Here is a 16,770-nt window from a genome sequence, read left to right as displayed (position 1 = left end):
CAAACTCCAACTAGCAGCGAGTTACTACTCCGTGGTAGAGTGGTTAGGCTACGAATTATGGATTCTACGCCCCTGGATCGGTTCTCAATCTTGCCACATCGAATTTTTCTTCTTTTCAAAATTTAACACTGAAATTTTTTCCTTAAAAATGGAACAGTGGTTGAAGAGACTTACACTTTCATGGAAATTTGTTGATCAGAAATTTCAAGAGACTTAGAAATTTCATATAAATTTCAAGTAGAGACTTGATCCCGTATGTCATAGCAAATACACGTCGGTGTACGGGTCCTGTACGAATAGCGGCACTGTGCCATTATGAAGCAACTGCATGTTGTTAATAACAGTGATCTTCTCATATTTTAAATGCAACTCTGATTTTAAAAGATAAATGGCAGACAGCCCTACTAAAAAATAATTTTCTATATTTATTTTTTTTCAACAGGATCATTTTTTTATTAAGCACACAAAACATTCCTCTTTATAGTTAGCAATAAAATCTCTTACACTGGGACTTTCAGCGTCGGTGAACAATACTTTTGCATTGTCTGTGTAATTTAAACTAAATGCACTATTTTGCTTTTAGAAAGCTTCCAAATGTTCCCTATTTTTCTATTCAATAAAAAGTGCAGACTTCAACATGTGGTTCACAAGTTGATGAGTTGCTTGATTACTGAATTTCTATGGATTTTCTCATACAAACTGCATGGTATTCTATCGAACTCCATGGACACGCTATGGCATTCCATGGAACTGCATCGGTACTTCAGGGAACCCCATGGCATTCCATTGAACTCCATGATATTCCATGGAATTTCATGGCATTCCATGGAACTCCATCACTACTTCATGGAACTCCGTGGAACCCCATGGCATTCCATGGAACTCCATAGATACTCCATGGAACTCCATGGCATTCCATGGAACTCCATGGATACTCCATGGAACTCCATGGCATTCCATGGAACTTCATGGATACTCCATGGGAGTTTCGTGGAATTCTATGGATTTCCATCGATTTCCATGGAATTCCATGGATTTCCATAGATTTCCATGGATTTCCATGGATTTCCATGGATTTCCATGGATTTCCATGGAATTCCATGGAGGTATTTCACACGGGCGCTCCTGCGCCACCATCATACCCCTTATTAGGGTAAAAAGGATATTTTGGATAACATTTGAACCTTTTAATTCTTTAAGCTTTTATAACTTTTTTATTTCTAAACCTTCCAATCTTTTAATTTTCTAGCGGTCTTTGCAAGCTTTCATCAAACCACGGTTTTCGGTTGGCGAATCTGTTTGCATTTCTATGTCACATAAAAAGACTGTAGGAGAAAGGTTTAATTTCAGAGACTATTCTAACATTCACTCCACGTTAATCCAGTTGTTTATGGTTACAACTGCATAAAATGTACCAGCTACGTTAAGTGTTTATTTTTTCAGAACATGAATACCTCTGCATTCAGAGTCTGTGTCAAGGAATTATACGGGACCAGATATGACCCCTTGTCCGTCAGTTATGCTGTGCTCACAGGTCTGTAATAAGTACTGAACTCATTTATGAAGTAGTTTTTAGCAAACATCTTACCCGATTCATGAGGAATTATAAATACTTTGGAAGTGCTCTAAACTAACACAAGCATATGGTTTGCGAGTCATGCCGAGTGAGAGTCAAGAGAGTAACAAAATTCCAGTCGCTTGTTGTTCAAATTTTCTTCTTTCGATTCCCCATTCACTGCTAGCAGCAGGGTACCATTTTGAAGTTCTTGTCTCAAAGAAATTAGGGACCTTAAGATGTGAGGACGGCAACGGCAGGTAAAACGTCACTTAAAAAGTGAATTCGGGGTTTTCAATCTTCATCGCGATTTTTCCATCTCGCTTACTTTGTCGAAAGTACGCTACTCCTCCTGAAGTTGAATTCCTAAGAGCCTTGACGTTAAGCCGAGAAAGAGAAGGAAAATTTGTTCATTTATCTTTGCCTGAATGCAGCGAAGCGTAATGAAACAAAAGATAAATGGTTTCTTGAATTCCCAAGCACAGGTGCATTTGTCGGCAGTGTGTTTTAAGTGCCGGCATGAGATTATGAGAACAAAGTGTGATATGTAAAGTAGCAAGTATATATTCGCTGAACAGTAAACAAGTTTCATTGTGGATTTTTACAAGCCGACAGTTAAATTCTTAGCTCGTTCTTCCTATCTCGTCCACATGGCGCGGGGCCGTCGTGGTCGCCCTGCTTCAGTTCGTTCTCATGTTTCGAGAGTCAACGCGGACATTGAAGACCCTGTTGCCCGGCCGTCCAGAGCAAGAGAACATCGAAGTTCAGGCCGTCGTAGTTCTCGTTCACATGTTGCAGCTTCTAGCGGTTCTGGCCGTAGTTCCTCGCCTTCGCGACGGAGTGTCCGCGAGCGTTCGCACCGTAGAAGTCGTTCCGCTTCTCGCAGCCCTGAGCCCCCAACTTGGGCGAAGGAAATCTTAAAGGCCCTGGAGGCGAAAACGGAGGAGGTCAAGGTTGTCAAGGAACAGCTCGACTCACTAAAACGCAAGTCTGCAGAGGAGGAGCCCGAGTTCAAATATAAGAGTAACAAGAAACAGTTCAAGTTCAACACTGACGTCAAGGATAAGTTCAATCAGATTTTAGAGAGGGCTGGGGCGGATGACGCGATCACTAAGATTGCCAACGAAGGTATGTCACTCCTTGATAACAGAAATAAGCTTTTTTCTATTGCTGACCGGGATGGCTGGGACGTGGTAGAATATTTTGAGGCGGACCCACTCACTAAAAATGACGAAGAAGAAAAGAAACTTCGTGTCGCGCGCAAGGAAGCAGAGAGGTCTCGGGAGAAGCGAAATCGAAAAAATAGCCTGAGAAGCAAAATGGGGACTCGTTTTAAGTCTCAGTCTACATCTTCCAAAAGCGGCCCCAGTGTAAATTTTGGCCCGTCACATAGAATCGTGGATTTTCGCCCGGATGTCGGTCAGCTTTTGGTTAATCCTGTACCGGAGAAAAAAGCTTCTGTTTATCGCTGCTTTGGTTGCGGCAAAGCAGGCCATTTCATCAAGGATTGTAAAGTCTCTTCTTCCGCTAAATGACTAGCTGACTCTGATTTTGACGAATTTTCGGAGCGCGGCGAGGCTGAACTTGACACGGGCGTTTCCTCAGTATTTTGGATTAGAGGCCGCTTGCGCAAGTTTTTGCATGTTTGGCGTTCTATTGGGGCCTCTTCTTTTGTTCTTAGTGTCATTGAAAGCGGTTATAAGTTACCATTTGTTTCAATTCCAGTGAAGTATTTCTTTTGTAATCATAAAAGCGCTGTTGATAATAGATCTTTTGTTTGTGAGGCTATCGAGCAATTGTTGTTGGCGGGTAGCGCGGTGGAAGTCAAGCGTGACCAAGTTCATGTTTGCAGTCCCTTAGGTGTAGTTCCTAAAAAGAATGGCAAACTTCGATTGATTCTTGACCTTCGCTTTCTTAACAAGCACCTAGCCAAGCGTAAGTTTAAGTTCGAAGACCTCCGAGTCGTGGCGGAAATTCTTCAGCCAGATGATTGGTTTTTTACTTTCGATCTTCGTAATGGCTACCATCATGTTGACATTTTTCAAGAGCATTGGAAGTATTTGGCTTTTTCGTTTACTTTCGATGGAAAGCCGCGCTATTTTTTGTTTTGTTCGCTTCCTTTTGGTTTAAGTACGTCTCCTTACGTTTTCACCAAATTGCTAAGACCAGTTGTTGCACACTGGCGGTCGCAAGGCATTAGGATTTCTGTCTATTTGGACGACGGTATCGGCGCCGATTCAAGTAAAGATTCGTGTTCTCAGGGCGCGCAACTAGTGCGAGGCGATCTTGATCGCCTTGGCCTGTTAGTGAATGAGGAAAAGAGCAATTTTGAACCGCGCCAAAAAGGGGAGCACTTAGGCTTTATTTTGGACCTTAGCAAAGGAGAATTTAGTATCCCACCAGGCAAGATTGATCACCTGTTTAATCTGGTTTCACTGCTTCTTGACGATGTTTCACCCACGGCTAGGGAAGTGTCTCGTATTACGGGTACCCTTATTTCTATGGAGCTCGCATTAGGTCCAGTTGTGCGTTTGCGCACCCGAGCCTTGTACGCAGTCCTTAATAGCGTTCATAGCCTTAGCTGCAAGGTGGCTTTAACGCGTGAAGCTGTAGAGGAACTTAATTTTTGGAGAGATAATTTCTTTCGTTTGTGCGGCAAACCAATCTGGAGGCCCTCCCCGAAGATAGAGCTTTTGTCTTATTCTGATGCCAGCAATGTGGGTTGGGCGGGATTTATTGTTCAATTTGGTACGCACATCGCTAGAGGGAACTGGTTGGGTTCCGAGGCCCTATGCAGCTCTTCTTTCCGCGAGATTCGTGCAATTAGATTTGTTCTTCAGTCGTTTTCCGGTCTTTTGGCGGGCAAGGAGTGCAAGCATAGATCTGACAATCAGAGCGTCTGCAGTATTTTGTCCGTCGGCAGTAGTAAGCCTCATTTGCAAAAAGAAGCGGTTGCCATTTACAATTTGTGCCATGAAGCAGGCATTCGCTTTTCTGCGGAGTGGATACCTCGCCACTTTAATTTCAAAGCTGATTATTGGTCGAAAGTTGTCGACGCCGATGATTGGATGCTCAACCCTGTCCATTTTCGCCAGTTGGATACTCTGTGGGGACCCCACACCGTAGATCGTTTTGCGAGTCATAATTCTTTCCAGTTGCCCAGGTTTTGTTCTCGATGGTGGTGTCCTGGGACCGAAACTGTTGATGCTTTTACCGCCAGCTGGGGAGGGGAAAACAATTGGTTGGTCCCCCCAGTCTTCCTTATTCCCAGGGTTATCAATCACATGAAAGTGGGTAAGAACAGGGCACTCTCATTATCCCCTTTTGGCAATCTGCTCATTGGTGGCCGTTGGTGTCTCGAAGCCCCGGGATTTTCCACCCTTTTGTTCTTGACTGGCGGGAGATTCCTTTACATGAGTCTACTTTTCTCCCTGGTTCCGCAGCCGCGGATTTTTTCGGGCATGGTATTCCCTCGTGTAGGGTATTTGCTTTGAGAATTGCTTTTCCTTAGTTTTGCTGTAGAACGTTTTTCGGGTATTAGATGAGTACCTTGAACGAGTTGTTCAGGCTAATTATTTGTTTTTGTTTTGTCTGAGCCTTTTTGGCCTAGGTGTGGGCCTTTGCTCTGTGCAAGTCAGTGGACTTGGAACTGTACTAGTGCGCACGAGTTGTGCAGCTGAAGCAAGCCGAGAGGGCAGTGCCGACACAGTAGTGTGTTCATTTTAGAGTCAAGTGGACTCCTATCCTTTGCGTGGATTTGCTTACCAGTTGAAGCCTCCATGTGTTGGAGTGTGTACTGGTGCTGTGTTAACTTGCCATGTGGGCAGTTTTCGTTGCAGACGATGTGTATCTTGCGCGTTTAGTGCTGTGTAGCAATTGGATGTTGTTCCTGTCTTTAAAGTGCCATGTTTTGGACATTGTTGATTTTCACTTTAGGCTTGTCGCCTTACCAACGGAGCAACGCGGAGATTCAGAGGCTTGTTGAACTGTTAAAGACTGTCATACTTAATGACTGTGCCGCTTCAACCGTGTCTTCGTATGCAGGGGCAGCCAATCGATGGATTGACTGGTGCAAGTCTTACTCGTTTCCTCCTTTACAGTCTAACCCAACCGCAGTTGCTCTCTACTTAACAAGTCTTTCAGACCGTGGCTTATCTCGCTCGTCAATCCTTGGAGCAGCTTATGGCATTGCATGGCTACATAAGAAACTTGGATTTCCTAATCCTGTCGACGATCCGCTCGTTTCTCAGACCTTGGCTGGTTTTAAACGCCTCCTGGCTGGCCCATCTAAGAAAAAGCAGCCTATTGAATCTCATCACGTCAGGGCGCTAATTCGTTCCTATGGTCACCCTCGTGCTTCTCTACCGAACTTACAAATGGTGTCGCTGGTTGCGCTTGGTTTTTGTGCCTTCCTACGTTGGTCAGAGCTGCGTGACTTACGTGCCTGTGACTTAAAGTTTTGCGCCACCCACATGTCTGTTTTCCTAGACAGACGTAAGAACGATCAATTCCGTCAGGGATCTGTGGTTAAAGTTGCTCGTTTACCTTCTAGCTCTTGTCCAGTGAAACTGCTAGAGTTATTCCTTGAGCGCGGAGAGCATCAACCATCTCAGTCATTATTTTGTCTCTGCAAGAAATTGGGTAGCGGGTACAAGCTGCGACAAGCTCCTCTGTCATACTCTCGGGCGCGGGAACAGTTTCGCCAAATGATTTCCGAACTTGGTTTAGACTCAAACGAATTTGGTTTACATAGCCTTCGTTCAGGTGGTGCTTCCCAAGCAGCACGCAGCGGAGTTTCTGGGAGAGTATGGCGTAGGCATGGTGGTTGGCGCAGTATCCAAGCCGCAGATGGTTATGTCGATGAATCTTTGGAAAATACCCTTGTGGTATCTAGAAATTTGGCTCTTTAATTTTCAGTATGTGATTTGCTTGATAAACATTGTGCGAGTTGTGTTGTATGCAGCAATATGGAGAGATTTACATTTGCCCAATTAATTCTGATGGCTTAACGATGCTTGATGACACAGTATCCTTGCCGCAGGTGGATATGCTTAATAATTTAAGGACAGTACCCTTATGGTATCCAAGCAATTAGCTATTTATTATACGGTAAATATGTTTGCTTAATGAACATTGCCTTATCTTGTATCCTTATATGCTTTTGCCACTGATTGTGAATTGTCTGCTTATCCCGCACCGCATTTCTGGTTGTCAGTTTTTTGGGTGCGGGGAATTCAAGAATTGTTCATTTATCTTTGCCTGAATGCAGCGAAGCGTAATGAAACAAAAGATAAATGGTTTCTTGAATTCCCAAGCACAGGTGCATTTGTCGGCAGTGTGTTTTAAGTGCCGGCATGAGATTATGAGAACAAAGTGTGATATGTAAAGTAGCAAGTATATATTCGCTGAACAGTAAACAAGTTTCATTGTGGATTTTTACAAGCCGACAGTTAAATTTTTGTTCTTTTTTATATTTTGATTGTAATCCTGTAATCCATTTCCTTGTAACGATTTTAGTTGTGTTTTCCTGATGATTGACAGTTATTGTAAGTGGTTTTGTTTATTCAATTTACTTTGGCCGCATCAAACGTATACAGTTTGTTTGATTTTTTGGTGTCTAAACAGTGTAAACAGTTGTTTTTGTTTTGTGATTAGTTGGTTAGTTCAATAAATGGGCTAAGAATTGTCTGCTTATCCCGCACCGCATTTCTGGTTGTCAGTTTTTTGGGTGCGGGGAATTCAAGAATTCGTCGTTGTTTGTTTACGTCCTCTAAAAACATGAAACTAGGCATTTTTACGTTGTAGTCGTGCAACGACTGCTAAGAAATGTAGAAAAAAAGCGTGATGGCACGTGCATAGTTGTTGTTTTACTATAATTAAACCTATTGCTTTTTGGCCGTTCTCATTGCCGTCGCCGTCGTCGGATCTGAGGGTCCCTAATAACTCATAATGACAGAAGACCCCAGTTGCCGAAATGAAAACCATCATGCATCGAACAAACGTTAAAAGTTAGTGTTGCTTCAGAATTTTTACTCTAATTTGAAAAAGTGATCCCTCTTTCATCATTGTGACACCGCTCCTACTCTCCTTCAAGATAAAAATAATGATGATGGTCTACTCGTTGCCCCGAAAAAAACGTTAATCATTTTTAAATATATTTTCTTATCAACCCTTGCAACAATACTCCTACAAAAGTGCCGCTAAGGATAAATAATATCTATCAATCCGACCATAATCATATTTACTATATAACAATTTATATATCAGCAATCTAAATCTTTTCCCCTTTTTACATTTTGTTAGATATTTGTGATCCTGGATGGAACTATTTCGACGGCTTTTGCTATTTCACAAGTAAGACTTGTCAAAATTGGACCACATCACTGGATAAATGCCGACAAGAAAACTCAGTTCTTGTTGATGTCCAAAACAATGAGGAAAATGTGTTTTTACAGCATCTTCACAATGGAGCAAAATCCTGGCTGGGAATGAATGATATTTTCACAGAGGGCTCCTTCACTTGGGCAGATCGTGGTAATGGGAACTTTACAGCTTGGGCCAAAAACCAACCCAACAATTTTCGAGATGAAGACTGTGTACATACACTTGGTGTTGAATACAAATACGAATGGAATGACGTGAAATGTAGTGACTGTCATCAGTATACTTGCAAGAAAGGTATAGTTTTTCATGCATGTTTACGTGTAAGGTTATGGTCATAAAAAGAGATTACTATCTCTGAAAATTACATGATTAAATGATATCTTGTTATTAAACAGAGACAAACAAGACAGTTGAAAAAAAAAAAAATTAAGTGATGCAATGAGTGAACTGATGGATATGTTGCGGTGGGTCATTCTTGGTGTTAAAGCCTGTGAAGTTTTTCTTTGTTTTCTATTTTGTAGCTACTAGTTATAGCTATCACTAAGTGCCAACGAGCAAAGCTGTCACTTATTCTCTATTTTCCAATTCCCCATAATACACTCTGTTTGCCCCCCAAATTTTGCATAAACCATTGTTTTTAAATGCTCCTGGGAGTATTGCATTTTCCCAAGAGCATTTTAAGACAATAAGTTATGCAAAATTTGGGGGGCAGACAGAGTGTATTATGGGGAATTGGAAAATAGTCAATTGTTGGTTTTCACATGACGTCACTAAAATTCAAACTAAAAAACTATCGATCCTACCGTGATTTTGCTTTCACGATGAATTAGAGCAGCTGATAACTAATTTTCATACAAATTTTCGCTTCAAAAGGGTTCTTGGTTTTGTGAGAGAGTACGCTTGAATTTCTAAGCTTTTGCGTGACGCGGCATTTACATGACGGCCAAGAGAGCTGTAATGTAGGTTAAAAAAATGACTTATCTCAGGAAATTTTGCTATCTAAACAGTTCATGTATCAGAAAAAGTATTATGAGTTAGAAAAAGTATTATGAGTTTCTCGAAGAAAAAATTCACGCTTCTACTGCTTCTGTAGCAGAACTCAGTAACAGATGTTTCTGTTGGTTTCCGTCCGCCATGTTGGAGCTCATCCAGGTGAACACCAGCAAGGCGTCTCTATACTATTTAAATCTCTATAGGTTTGGGTAAAACATTTCTTCGGATATCTCGTATACGAAATATTCCTCTGACCTGAATCTTGGTAAGGGTCTCTGTATATGTACCTCCTTTCATTTCCCAGATTCGGGACTTTATCTATTGAACGGTTTTGATTTTTATTTTGATCTGTTTTGAATGGCGTGACACTGAAAACCAGCAATAGCGCGCACTGTTCAATGTTTTTAGAAATGTCATGAATTACAGTAATTTATAAAGAATAGATTGAACTTAATTCGATCGCATAAGTGAAAATTACCTTGAAACGGGTGCGACCTTAAAGCAAGGGGCACTCATATACCATCCTACTGCCAGGCCAGTACCTCAAGCATGAGTACAGTCCTATCACTAATAATTACTGATCCTCATAAAATTCTATTGTTCTCTCTCTTCATTAAATCAACGATTGCAGTCTTTAAGATGCCAAAACAACTGTCTGAGGAAAACGGGAGCGGTCCTTTTGTCAGTAGGGAAATTATCAGGGGTAATATACACCTATTTCAATTAAGGTTGCTCCCGTGAACCATGTTTCATGGCCTGCAGTGCACTATGGTAAACCAATTTTGTAGCGGAAAGCTTAGTCTTGTTCACGTTCCTTGAAATAATGCAGACCATTTGTGAAAAGGTGTTCAAGTCCATTATTGGAATAAACACCCCATCATGACGTGGCGTTTATTCGAGGGCGGCGTTAAATCGAATAAATACGGTAATTAAAGAATTGATAGCTGCTGTAATTGCAGTAACTAAACATGGTATCTTTCGTACATTACAGATCTGAATGAGTGCAGCAGGGACAAGTATTATTGCCATCGTTTTGCCACCTGTTCGAATAATCGTGGTTCCTTCACTTGCACTTGTGACCTTCAACAAGGTTTTATCGGGGATGGCTTTGAGTGCAACTTAAATTATGCAAGTAAGTGATCTTATGTAAAGAATTAATTTTACAATGCCGAAGTTTAAAGATCACGAGAAGGGCAATTTTATATCATTTTCAACCACCGAGAAAACGGTTTGAAAACAAGGACAGGAAATTTTTTGTAAAATTAATTATTAATCTGTAACATGAGAAATCAGTTTTAAATTTGCAGGCCTTCTGCTACAAGCTGATTTTATATGACAAATGAAGGGGTGTTCGAGCAACTCGCTCGCTTGGCGTAGAGTTACCAGGTATCTGGGCCCAGTTGTTCGAAGGCCGATTAGCGCTTAACCCAGGGTTAAATTTAACCCGGGTTTCTATTTCGTTTGTTAAAAAACATTTTCTCGGATAATTTTCTCTGTTATTTTTAAGAGCATCCAATCATCAACTTGTTGACAAAAAGACTAAAACTGAAATTACTGTCTAAGCTTTTATTTCTGAATTCAAATTTCCCACTAACCCTGACTTATCTTAACTCAGCTTTGAACAACTCGGCCCTGATTTACATTAGCTTACATTTCGGGATTCTTTATTCTTCGCAGCAGCTCATATGTTTTCTTCTACAGCATCACTTTCCGACTGCTGCTGAACATAACTACAACATAACTGCACTCCACTCTAACTGCGCCAAATATTGCGAAAAAGGCTTAATAAATAACTTAACGTTCGGGCTTGCTGACAGTGAGAGTAACGAACGCACTTTCCTAAGGAGTTTAGGGATTTCCTGTTGATCACCAAAGTGGAAAAAACAAACCTATCAGATATCGTAATGACATGAGCAAGAAACCAATGAAAGCTTGACAGCTGATACCACCGGGCTCCACCGTAAACCAAAACAGGAACTCTGATGTAGGTAACAATCACGGTCAGCGATAATCCCTAAACGTGCCCGATTTGGGGCTGACACTCAAATTTTAATAAATGACAATTATGATGAAAAACTACTAAGAAAGGTAAATAATAGAATTGAAAACCTGTCGATACAAAATACGTATGAACCTTGATCTACAAACCTAATCATAACGAGACTCTGTAAGGTACGAGTGTAAAGTCAAGTGCAAACATGAAATAGACAAAAATAACCTACAAAATACGGCTTCACAACAGGAAATGGGACGTAGCAGTACAGCTGTAATTCTTACTTTTCCCTTTTGCCGAGAATTTTTCCGCTACCTTAAGTAAACAAGTGTTGGGACCTGAGGACCATACATCGCGCGTCTCAGTCAAATCTTGAAAACTGGAATAGTAAGTGACAAGAAATAATTACTCTCGACATATCATAAAGAACGTAAATGCAACCTCACCTGAGAAACAGGTCCTGCAAGGTTAAAGCAAAACGTGCATGAAGTTTTCCAAACTCCCGGCCGTTATGCGGCGCTTTCCTCATGCCAACCCAAAAAAAATAAACAAACCATCAAACAAAATCTGAACAGCAAAAGAATTTTGATACCTTCGTCTTTACTTGTAATCTCTCGATAAGCATTGTTTATATTATTTTGGGGTAGTTTTTGATCGTCAAGGGGACAGTACAAGTTGGGTTTGAAAGGACTCAATGATTTCATCTATTTCAGCTCTATTTAGGACAACCTGTTAAGATGCATGAAAAACGAGTAAGGGTAATTTGAGTGAGCAATCTCAGACTCTGGTAAAGTGCTTCAAATTTTGGTGCAAGTTTACAACAAAAATGATCAGTCATTCGGACCAGCTTTCGAGTTCCAGTATGCCCTGTTATGGTAAATTTATACGCCAAAGTTAATGATAGTTATGGTAATAAAATAATATTAGGAATAACTAAATCCTCAATTTGTCTTTTATGCTGTTCTTTGGCATCTTATTCAGCTACATGCCCTGTTCGAATGGTGGGACAATTTTGGACCAAATCCCCTCCTTCTGTCGGTGTTTTTTCCTCATAATTTACATGTTCCTTCATGTAAAAATTTAAATATCGGGTGTGGTGTTGCAGAGGGTGTGATTGCTAAATCCCTGCTGCAAAAGACACCGAAACTGAATGCATAAATGAAACCATAAGCAGTCCTGGTGCATTCAGGATATAAGTATCGTGCGTTGTGATTGGTTGAGATCAAAACCAAAACAAAGTTAATCTGGCCGAGAGCTACTGGAGATGAGTAGAAGTGAAACATTTTTAATTGCTGCCACTTGTAATGCGGCTATCGGCCAAAACGAAATTAAGTAGTGCGAAATCACTGCACGAAAAGATAGCATAAATAAAATAATTTATTCAGCACATCCTCTTGCACTCTGGAAGAGGGGAGCGAATTCTTCACCGTACAAACTCACCATACAAACGTCCTGATCCTCGAACCGAAGCCAAAGAAAATGCTTAAACTACATCGCATCAGATATAAATCTTGTATGAAACAAAATCATAGATAAATGACATGAAATAATTTTGAAATCAATATGCCTGAAACAGGTCAGCTTCATGACCTCTCAACGTGAGACCAGCCGCAAAAAGAAAATTCGCTGTGGTCAAGGTTTTCAAAACACTAAATGACCGGCGGTCCTATATGTTCTCAGTAAATTTCACGAAAAAAAACAGCTTATCTAAATAAGCTACTTTAATCGATTAACAAAAGTCAAGCGATCCTGAAATGCTTCATAAATGTCAACTTTAGCGTTTGGTTTACGCTGGGCTCACAAAACGAAACCATGTTTTGTGATACTCGGAACTTTTTTCAGGTCGACTGCCGGTCAAGGTTTTCAAAACACTAAATGACCTGCAGTCTTATACTATTTTCAGTAAATTTCACAAATCGAATATTAAAAATCCAGCTAAACCCTGAAACTATCATATTTCGCGTGCATGATCCTGCATGGTTTTTTCGATTTGTGAAATTTACTGAAAATATAGGACTGCCGGTTGAAAACCTTGACCGGCAGTCGACCTGAAAAAAGTTCTAAGTCCTATATTTTCAGTAAATTTCACAAATCGAAAAACTACCAGGATCCAGATCTCGACATATGATAGTTTCAGGGTTTAGCTGGATTTTTAGCTGGGGAGGGTGGCTTTGGGCAAATGACGTATCGGTCCCCAGAAAGGTCACCTCGGGACTCCCTGGACGGATTTTTTTTGTACAGTGCCCAGGCCTCATTTTCTTGGCCGCGCGTTGATCTGGCCCGGCTACTTCGGCGAGCATGTTCTCCGTCTTTTTGTATTATATCCTTCGAATTTGTCAAAGTCTGTGGGATTTGTTTCTCTATCTGAGAAAGCTTCCTTGGTTTCTATATCTGCTGCTATCCTATTTCTACGATCCTGGCATCTTTATTTTCCGTTGGAGTTCGAATTTCGTGGAAAAAGTTGTGTTGAAAGGGGGCATGGCGGCGAAAATGGCATCTCGTGTCTCCTACCTTACATTATACATCGGTCACCTGCGGTCATAGCGAACTCGAAAATGGACTATTACAAAGAGCAAAGGAAATGACCTGTAAATGTCACACAAACAACAGCAAAGATAAGACTGATTCGCTCAGTTAAAGTTTGGAATCCTCCACAGCTTAATCTACGGATTTTGGATTTAAGAACTAATAAAAATATGCAACGCCTTGCAATACGAACAATTCACGAACAAATAAGGCGCGTAATATCGGCGTCATTTTCGATAACACCGTAACGATGTCTTTTCATATTAACAACATAGTTAAAGTGGCATTCTACCACCTTAGAAATATAGCTAAGATTCGTAAGTATATCAATGTCACAACGGCTGAAGTTCTTGTGCACGCATTCATAAATTCGAAGCTGGATTTCTGCAACTCGCTTTTACGTGGTCTTCCAAAGTATGAAATTAACAAACTGCAAAGTGTCCAAACCGCTGCAGCGCCCGTGATCGCCTGCTTACGTAAGTTTGATCACATAAGTGATACTCTAAAAGAGTTGCACTGGCTACCAGTGGAGCAAAAATAATCTTTAAGATTAATCGTATTTGTTTTAAGATACTCAGCAGTTTAGCTCCTGATTCTTTGGTTGACCTAATCCCTGTTTATGAACCTGCGAGGTACCTTCGCTCATCTTCAGACAAGTGGCGTCTTGTTATTAAACCCTATAACTTAAAGACATACGGTTACGGGCTTTTTCAGTCATTGCCCCTATACTCTGGAACGATTTGCCTATTGACATTAGATCGCTCGATGATCTAAATAAGTTTAAATCTAAATTGAAGACCTTTCTTTTTAAGCGAGTTTACGAACTATCTTAGGTTTTTTATTCCTGTATTTTTGTGACTATGTATATATATATGTAAATGATTTTAGGATTTTTATTTTTTATCCAGACCTTTTTGAAGCATTGTAAAGCGCTTAGCACTGAAAAAGATAGGCGCTATCGGTAAATATTTATTATTATTATTAACAATTCCAAATTAAACGAAACGAAGGATCAGTTTAGAATACGATCCACAAAACGCTCAAACACTGAACCAGTAATGGCCCCGAAATTACACACGTCACAGATTTTCAAAGGCCTTACATATGTTTGTTTGAATAAACAACAAGCAAATTTACTCTAGTATCTAGGAGAGTAATTTTTTCAAAACCAGAAAAAATTATTACACACCTGAAATTTTCAAGAATTCAAAGACCACTCCACTCAGAATGCATGAAAATCACAACTGTTGTGACGTTCGGCAGATCTTTCTCTGCTTTGCGGAGACGTACGCCATCTTTCTTTGTTTCACATGTTCCTCTGATGGTCCTTTGCAAATAACGCGTGGTCTCATGGGATATGAAAGGAAACAAAATAATGGCGGCGCAAAAGCGTTGCAAATAATGATTTTTAGAAAAATGTTAATAAAAATGTTAAATTTCATTGTTTTTCTGTGGATAAAGCCTCAAAAAATGAGGCACCAACTTAAAGTACAAAACATTGGACACCTCTATACAATTTTAAAGGGACTCATTTTCAAAGTGATCAAAATATCTCGAAACAAAATTACTGAAATAACAAGACATTCCTTGCAAAAAAAACTAATACAAATTCACCACGACTAACAAATTCGAATTTTAAACTTCAATAGGACATGACAGGCTAAGGTAGCTTAATTCCAACTTGTTCCGACTGTAAGAAAATAAGACAGTCTATTTTCTGCAACTGACTCAACATTGCTTTACTTTCAAGTGCTACTTTTCCTCGTCAACTGCATCCTCGCAAGGCAATTCATTGCATATAACCCCTACATACATTCAGAATCTAGTTTCTTTGAAAAAGCAAAGCAGATATAACTTCAGATCGTCTGGTTGGATGTTTTGCTAACGTCGCCAACAATAAGAACAAAGGTTCAGCAATAAGCGATGGGTCCTTCCAGGTGGCTGCGCCCAAGTTATCGAATGCTTTATAAGACCCACCCTTTAAGATCTGCTTATTGTGAACTGAATTTTTTAAAACGTTATCGCCGAATGGACCTTTTGCGCCCAACAGTTTAATTTTCTCCGCCAAAAACTATCTCCAGAGTAGCTATTATAAAAACTACGAGCGCAGCCATTGCTTTTTTTCTCTTCTCCTCCTTTCCTTCTCCTCGCTGTTTCTTTTTCTCCTTTCGATTTCCTTCGTTTCTGTAATTTTGAAACATCTCGGACTTAAGAAACCTGCCTTTTGACACCTTTTCACTCAAATGACTACAAATTTCGTTTGGTTGGTTTTCAAAAAACTAGGTTAGATATATTTCTGTCATATTTTGTTATTATCATGTCATTATTTGTTTTCGTATATTGTAAATAGATTTTTAATGTTTTTATTACCTGTTAGTGTGAGGCGCATTTAATCATTGTTATGGATACTTGCGCAATCTAAGTGGATAAATTATTAATTAATATTGAATTGACGTTTTTAACACATTTAGGAATTCAAAATAGTATTCTTTGAAGTAGACTCAGGTTAACTTGGTACTGTTGTAGTTCTGAAAAACATGTATTAACGATTGTTATTAACGATTTTGAGAACAACGCAAAAAAATAAAATTTTAAAGTGTCCTTTTCTCTTGAAGCCGTTTTTTTTTTTTTTAGGCCTCGCGGATAAAAGCAACTTCCGGTCTTAGGCTGTTTCCTAAATCCGGCTAAATTAAATGGCTCTCTACATCACTCCGTACTATTGCTTATTTTTTTGTGTATATCTCGTAGGAGGATTGGCAGGCTCTGCTATTTTGGGAAATGATGTTAGCTACTTAACATATTTGAGCACTTTGCTCAAACCAGTCTCGAGCAAATCTTCACAATGGAGGCGCTGTTGGCGCGCGTCCGTGGACGGCTGGGCTGCCAGTACTTTTCACAGCCGATGCGACTACAAAGGACCAACTGTCACAATAATAAGAGTCGGGGGAAAGTACATATTTGGAGGGTATGCCAGCAGGTCTTGGGGTAAGTGGAAAGATTTTCTAAACCTGAGCGTGATAGCATGTAAAATTGTGTAAGGAAGAATTTGTAATGGCAATTTTTTTTTTTAGTACGTCTTTTTTTGCAATCACTTTCGTTACCGCTTACCATCAGACATTTGTGAATTATTAGGAGCTTAAGCAACCACGACGGGGAGGCCAGTGAAAATATCACTTAGGGCCTGTTTACGTGGAGGTGGGAGACCCTAGGTAGGTGAGGTAACCCGCCTATAATGCAGGTGGGATAAAAAAAATAACCATCGTTTACGTACAATTAACCTTATAACCCCACTATCCTGGGGTGCACTTTCTCAAGAATA

The 16,770-nt window shown here is 40.2% G+C and overlaps 1 protein-coding gene across 1 annotated transcript in view; it reads left to right on the top strand.

Annotated features, from left to right (window-relative positions):
* LOC140953702 (uncharacterized) overlaps positions 1-16,770 on the top strand; it is a 37,018-nt gene that overhangs the window by 15,969 nt on the left and 4,279 nt on the right. Inside the window, exons 13-16 of the mRNA XM_073403108.1 lie at positions 1,444-1,534; positions 7,859-8,233; positions 9,924-10,064; positions 16,200-16,436. Coding sequence (XP_073259209.1) covers positions 1,444-1,534; positions 7,859-8,233; positions 9,924-10,064; positions 16,200-16,436 — 844 coding nt within the window. The remainder of the gene's footprint in view (positions 1-1,443; positions 1,535-7,858; positions 8,234-9,923; positions 10,065-16,199; positions 16,437-16,770) is intronic.

The sequence above is a fragment of the Porites lutea genome, chromosome 1 (genome assembly GCF_958299795.1).
Source record: "Porites lutea chromosome 1, jaPorLute2.1, whole genome shotgun sequence".
Classification (NCBI taxonomy): domain Eukaryota; kingdom Metazoa; phylum Cnidaria; class Anthozoa; order Scleractinia; family Poritidae; genus Porites; species Porites lutea.
This window is presented reverse-complemented; position numbering and strand designations above follow the sequence as displayed.